The 7,612-nt window shown below is 31.5% G+C and overlaps 1 protein-coding gene across 1 annotated transcript; it reads right to left on the bottom strand.

Annotated features, from left to right (window-relative positions):
* Positions 1–229: 229 nt before the first annotated feature.
* On the bottom strand, positions 230–5,443 carry LOC129962330 (uncharacterized). Its single transcript, XM_056076076.1, has 2 exons — positions 5,114–5,443; positions 230–355 (listed from the first exon to the last, which is right to left on the bottom strand). Exons 1-2 carry the CDS (start codon positions 5,441–5,443, stop codon positions 230–232), a joined length of 456 nt encoding a protein of 151 aa, XP_055932051.1.
* Between the last annotated feature and the right edge of the window lie 2,169 nt (positions 5,444–7,612).

The following is a 7,612-nucleotide window of genomic DNA, read 5'->3' as shown; positions in this document are numbered from 1 at the left end:
ATTTTTTCATATCCATCGCTATTAATTAGAGACATAACGAAAATGGTGTTGAACAGAAACCACAGCAAATATAAGTACAATTTTTAATTTTTATCATTAAAATAAACGCTTGTATATTTTATTTATAAAATACTAAGTGTTTGGTTAAAGTCATTACCAAATTATATCTTGTTATCTATAATAGAATCGGTGAAAATACAAATTTAACTAAGGTACACATATGTGTACCTCAGGCGTTTTCGCGCCCATTTCCTGACTGCTTGTTATCCATTGAGCTGTTTATTTTTTGAGAGCTTGTCATTTCTTGTCCTTTAATATATTGAATATCTTTTTCATGATAAACAGTTCTTATGTTCTGTAATGTAGAAAAATATAAATTTAAAAATATTTGTTTTTTAACTTTAGTAAGAAATTTAATTTTATAGTGTCTTGTAGTTAGCAGTTGATATTTCAATCGGACATCATGTATAGAATATACAGAATTTCATAAGCTAATAATAATTTTTTTCACGTCCAGTGGCTTTAACTCAAAAGGAGGTTATTGAACTTTTAGAAAAAAGTGATTTTAGGGGAAGCCATAGAATTTCTCATTCATCGAAAATGATGAAACCTGGCAAATAGGATGAATGGGTCACAGACGATAGTCAAATGTGCCTTGTCAAGTAGAAAGATAATAAATCCGTGACTCTATTATCGACATGTATAGGTAATGAGACAATTGCAATAGGTAGAAGACAATCAAAATATTTGAAACAAAAAGCTGATATAAAATAATCTGCTATTGTAAAAGCATATAATATGGGAGGCATCAACCATTGTTTTGCATATTACCGGTATGCAGTAATAACAAAAAATGACCGACAAAAGCATTCACGCATTTTGTAGATTTAGTAGTTGTCAATTGCTTCATATAAGATAAAATGGTGGCAAAGCGACAAGCAGAGCTGCCAGGAATGAAACCAAAAATGTTATGATCTTATTGCAATTTCGAATGTTTATAATTCGGTCCCTGTTGAAATATCTGGAAATTCAGTTCATCAGAAAGAAAGGAAACCAAGAACAAGCAAGAAATCATCTTTGAATGAAAACAAATTAATAGAAGAAGGGTCATCAAATGACGGAAATGCAACTAAGAGACCATTGGATATTTCATTACCACCATCTGGTGAAAATAAATCTAAAAGAGTAAGAAAAATTGTCCCTTCCCAATTAAAAAGAAATAAGACTAGATATGTCAAGCCATCTACAACATTACATGGAAGATAAGTATGTATCAAATGCAGGTATCCAGGATGTAACTCTAGGAGAAGTGTCAAAATGCAGTATCTACTTATTTAATATTTTTTTTTAAAAAATGAAATTTCATTCAAAATAAGGTTTAATAGTTTATTAATATAATTATTTTTTTATTTATAAGGCCGTAGAATAGGAAAAGTATATCTATTAAATAACCAGGAAAATTAAATGATTTTTTTTGTCGAGGATGTTTTAACTTGCTTAAGACCTGAGGTACACATATGTGTACCTTAAAATTATGGGACTTAAAATTGTTTGATCAGCAAATATTTTTTTTCACAACTATTGAGATGTAACAAAGGAAAAAGATCTTGAAATCAAATTTTTTAACCAGTTTTAAAACAGTTAGGTTTGAAGAGGTTATACTTACAAAGTCATGATAGATAATATGAATAATAGCCAAAATCATGTATTATGTGCATGAAAACATGTGTTGCACAGAAATTGCATATTCCTCAATCCTCTCCACAACATTACTTTATTATCGTATTCACATTCACATGGATAACGTACAATTACTTTCTAAAAGATAAAATTTAAAATAAGATACAAATCTACGATTTCTGTAACAAAACTCTACGAAATGTTTAATTAATCCAGCTTATGGTGGTTGTGAATTATGATTGTCACAATGTAAACAGATCGATGTAAACAGCCTTTGATTAATTTCTCCTAAAATTCGATATAGATCTTCATTTTTTAGCTTCAAGATCATTCCATGCTTTAATTTGCTTAGAAATTTCTGTTTCACAATTATCTTGTTCATAGACAGATAAAATTTCTAAAATGATTCCTAGGAAATATAAATCTAAAACTTTGAGAATCATCAAAATCTTAAGAATTTTTTTTGGATTAAAACAGCAATTTAAATATAGTTAAATCGAATTGTATTTTGATATGAAAAAAAAACAATAAGAAGAATTTGCTGGAATAGCCACCTAAAGCAGGTAACTATATTTGCTCCTGATATTAGGAGGAATTAGCAAGGGTAGAGAGCTGAAACATTAAGTTTTCGCATTTGAATAATAGCTTGGCAGTCTGATAGGAAAATATTAAAGTGCATAGAAAGGCGTTAAAAATACTAAACAAATCTATAAAATGAGAAATCGGATATTACGATAGATGAGTAGTAAACATGGGAAAATATTTTTATTTTATTTATTTCTTTATTTCTGAAAGATTCTGAAATTTCACATCAGTGTGTGTCACGCAGAAGAAAATACTACAAATCTTTCAGTTCAATGTACACATTTTGTTTAAAATATTCGATATTTTTTTGAAAATCTAGAGGCTTTGGAAAATGGCTATTTACTTTTTTTGCATGTATCCAAATCCGATATGGAAAAAGTCATATTTTGAAAGTGTTTTTCAATAATTTCAGACGATATTGTAACAACTGTTTTCAGGAAACAAGAGTTAAAAACTAAACTTGGAAAATTAATTACATATTTTGTGATGATTTACTCTAAAAAATATTTAAATCATAGCATTCATCAGCGTAACATTATTGAGCTAACAAAAAAATACTTTCCGTTATAGTGCAGGAAAATATTAATTTCAAATTTGATCTTCAATATTTTTTTTGGAAAATTAACCAGCACAGTACCATATGAAATTAAAGAAAAACAGTTTTATATTTGGATTACTTTGGGCTTTCCTTTTTTAAGCATAATAATACCTCAAATATCAAGAGATGTTGATATAATTTATTTTCCACCAGTTATTAAAAATAATGATTTCTTTTTTCATGACTCAGAGTAAGAAGTTGGATAAAATTTGTGCTCTTCCAGCTCACAATTAATCTGTATAGACAGCAACAAATTCGTGGAAGCCAGTTAGTCCTTAGATTTTGAAGATGGTAAACTTAAAGTAAGGAAGAAAAAAAAAATCGTGAAATTTTTTAGGTTTTTTTTTTAAAGGATTTGAAAACATTGCAAATAACTGAGATGATTTTGAAATGATTTTGAATCTTTGTAATCCTAGTTGTTGATGTTCTAATAAAAGTATCCTTAGGACCTTGTTAGTGATGTTCTAATTAAGTTTTGTAGTAAATGGGCTCGAATCCTATTTTAACGAGTGTACCAACCTTCGGTCTTTACCTAGCTTCTTAAGAATATTTTTAGATTTTTTTTTGTTTGTTTAAAAAGCCAAATTGTAGTTATATTGGGAATGAGAAAATTTCTTTTTATAATATTGTAAATAAAGCTATCTCATTTTCTGCAGAATAAAATTGATAACACATGCATTCTTTAAAATACAGTATATTTTTCGAGATTTGTTTAATTGAACTCCGTACTATTTCGTTATTTTTTTTCTGTGTGGTAAAGTTTTGAAATAAATTATTTTACAAATTTATTTACAAATGGTTTTTAGAAATGTAACATTACATTAAAACAATAATATAAATTTAATGTAAACATAAGTTAAATTTTAAGAAACATTAATTTTAAAAATTTATAATTAAAGTCCTTAAATCTTTTCATATAATATGAATTATAAGCTATGTATATATTTTAAAATTTTATGACCATAAGGACGAGCAAAATATTCAAATTTTGGAGTATGAAATAAAGTAGTTTTAACATTTTCAAATGCTGCTTGGCTTAAATGTTTAATTAATGCTTTGTTTATGATACAAAAAAAGAATTGGTTCAAACTGTGTTTACATTTGTAATAGTTTCCAACAATAGTCTTGATAAATTTTGGAAAAAAAAATTAAAACTCAAGGGTATAATATATTTTAAAAAAATCCTGAAATATATGTTTGCCGTTGAATAATTTTTAAAAATTAGTGAAATAAGTATAATGAAATTAACTTCATGAGGATAAAAGAGTTAATTACTTTAAGATGATATATACATTTGCGCGATTATATATTCAGAAGAAAAAGCGGAACACATTACAAATAATTCCTTTTACCTGTATTTCAGCTATTAAGCTTGATTTACAAATTTTGTTGAGACTCTACCTGAATTTCATTTCATTCAGTCGTTTCTCCGCTAATAAGATTCAAAGATGTGGGATCGTAATGTGAAATAATCCACTCGTTATTAATCCGACTCCATTTTATTATCTATCTAAATTACAATTCTATTTACATGCTATATTTATATTTAGTTGCCATATACAAAAACATACATTGGTTTCGCGCGCAGTTAATTCTGATTTTAGAGTTGTAAAAGCAAGTTATAGCTCTAGTATGATTAAAGTTAAAATTAGTTTTTAGCCAAAGGCGCTCGTAACATCCTCCCACCTTTTGATTTTTAAATCAGGAGGTTACAAAATCAAAATTAACAAAATATTGCATTCAAAATATTTAGAAATCAAAACATGAAATGCACATATTTGAAAAGTACATAATAAAGTTTAAAAGTTAGTTAAAACGTGAAGGTTTAACCACTTTTCTTCCACTTCTAGTTTTTGTTTCATAGTCGTTATTTTCCGAGCTCGGGATTTCGATTTCTTCATACGAAGCAACCGGTTCGTTTTTTCTCGCACCCACAGGATCGTCATTGTCTAATTCCAAGGGGTATAAACGTTGCACTGGACGCACAAGTTCCCCACTCGCTGTTTTCAGCTTCACTACTCGGATGCAGCCATCTTTCCCAGGAAACACTTCGATTACCAATCCCAAAGGCCAGTCTAGTCGCTTTTTGATATCACTTTCAATTATAACAATATCTCCCACTTGCACTTGTCTAGATTCCTTTCCTTTTGGCTTCTTCTGGATTAACAAGCTTAGATATTCTTTTCGAAATCTTTTCCTCAAGTCCTCTCGTAATTTTTGTTGATACTGATATCGTTTGGAGATATTTACTTTATCCAAAGTATCCAAATCGGGAACTCCTACCTTTATAGTCTCTTGAATGAACATTGAGGGAGTCAGTGGAATTAAATCATTCGGATCTTCCGATAGATAATTCAGAGGTCTAGAATTGATGTTGGCTTCTACGTCACAAAGAATAGTGAACATTTCTTCGTAATGAAGCGATGCCTTTCCTAAAACTCTTCTTAAAAGCTTCTTCACCATCTTAATCATGCTCTCAAAAAATCCGCCCCACCAAGCAGCTGTTGGGGGGTTAAATTTCCACTGAATTCTTAAGACGGAGGCGTCATTGACAATCTTGTCCCAATCAAGAGAACCCATCAAATTATTTGTTCCAGTAAAATTTGTTCCGTTATCGCTGTATATAGTTCTAGGTCGCCCTCGTCTTGCGACGAATCTTCTAAAACCTAGAAGGAATCCATTAGTTGAAAGACTCTGTATTAATTCCAAATGAATGGCCCTATATACAGCGCAAGTAAAAAGCAAGATCCAGGCCTTTTTCCCATCCTTTAAATGAAGCGGCCCTGCTAAATCCACTCCAGTGACTTCGAATATCAAGGCTTCCCGTACACGATCTTCCGGTAGGGGCGCAGGAATTGATTCAATTTTCTTGCTCGTATATCTTTTGCATCTTATACACCTTGAGAGCACTTTCTGGACAGTTTTTCGGCCCTGCAGAATCCAAAATTTTTGACGGATATCTGTTAGGACAACTTGAACTCCAGCATGGGAAGAGATCAAATGATGTTCGAAAATCAATCTCTCCACTAATGGGTGCTTACAAGGCAATACTAGAGGGTATCTAAAATTTTCTTCATCATCTCGTCTAGTAATTTTAGTTTTCAATCTAATTAGTCCATCAGAATCATTAAACACACAGAGTGATTTAAGTTTTGATCTTGCATCTTCGTTATTAAAGGTTTCTTGTTGCACGATTTGTATCACCTTTCTTTCGGCGGCATCTAGTTCTGCAACAGTTAAAAGATCTTTCATCTTGTTAATAGGATTTCGGCAATTTTGTACAAATCGTAGCATCCATGCTATCATTCGCACAATTTTTGAATATCTTGAGAACTTGTACAAATACCAGGATTTATTCAGATCTGTAGAGTTGACCAAAGTTACGACCCTCTTTTTCCTTTCCCGGAAAACCTCTTCAAAATTGTATTCAGAGTCTGTCGCTGGCCATTCTTCTTCTGGAAGTTTCAACCACTGTGGACCCTCCCACCATCTCGATTTCAAAAATCCTTGGATTGAACAACCACGGGAAGGGAGATCAGCAGGATTGCAAGTGCCTGGGAGATGCTTCCAAGCATCCTTTGAAGAAAGACTTCTTATTTCTTCTACTCTGTTATTCACGAACGTACCCCAATGATCTTCTTTTTGAATCCAATAAAGAGCAACAGAAGAATCTGTCCAATAAAAAGTAGGTACGTCTCTCAAAGACATAGAATTTTTAATATCTGAAGTTAACCTAGCTCCAATGCAGCATGCTAGTAATTCTAGACGAGGTATTGTAATAACCTTTAAAGGTGCTACTCTACTTTTTGCCTCTATAAAATATATTTTGACTTCCTCTCCCAAGGTATTTCTCAAAAATACGACAGTACTGTATGCAACTTTGCTGGCATCACAAAAGGTATGAAGACTTAGTCCTTCTGTGCAGCCATTGATCTTTACACACCTAGGGATCTTAACTTCAGACAGCAATTTCAAATCAACAATCAAAGTTTTGAATTTTTTCTGAATGTCATCTGGTAGAATTTCATCCCACCCTAAGTTTCTTTTCCAAATATTTTGCACTAAGAGTTTTAAACATATTGTCACAGGACATAAAAATCCAAGTGGATCAAATATCTTTTGAGACGTTGACAGAATATTTCTTTTACTGCAAACATCAAAATTAAATTCTGTATTTTGTAAATCACAGAAAAAGAAATCTTCATTTGTATTCCATAACAGTCCAAGTACTGAGGTTGGAACAGTTGGCTCGTCCCGACTTAGGTCCCTTGTATATTCCCAACCTCGAAGATCAAAACAAGCCTTGGAAAGCAACAGCTTTGCTTCTTGAATGAATCGGGTAAGATCATCTTCATTGCGCACGGATGTCACACAGTTATCTACATAAAAGGAATTCTTCAATATTTCGGAGGTTTCAGGAAAGCACTCTTTACTTTCCTCTAGATGATTCATCAAAACCGCTGCCAAGAGGAAAGGACTACAAGTGAGGCCAAACACAAGACGGCGGTGACGAAGTATCTCAAATTTTCTTGTTTCGTAATCTTTCCACCAAAGAAATCGCAAAACATCTTGATCCTCTTTTGCAATTGAGATCTGAAGAAAGGCTTTTTTAATATCAGAAATTACCCCAATGTTATTTTGTCTGAATTTTCTTAAAATGGGTGGAATTTGCTCTATTAAATTTGGTCCCTTTTCCAGACAGTCATTTAAGGACGGAACTTTCTTAACTCGACAAGAAGCGTCAAACAC

This window comes from Argiope bruennichi, chromosome 2 (assembly GCF_947563725.1).
Source record: "Argiope bruennichi chromosome 2, qqArgBrue1.1, whole genome shotgun sequence".
NCBI classification, from domain to species: domain Eukaryota; kingdom Metazoa; phylum Arthropoda; class Arachnida; order Araneae; family Araneidae; genus Argiope; species Argiope bruennichi.
This window is presented reverse-complemented; position numbering and strand designations above follow the sequence as displayed.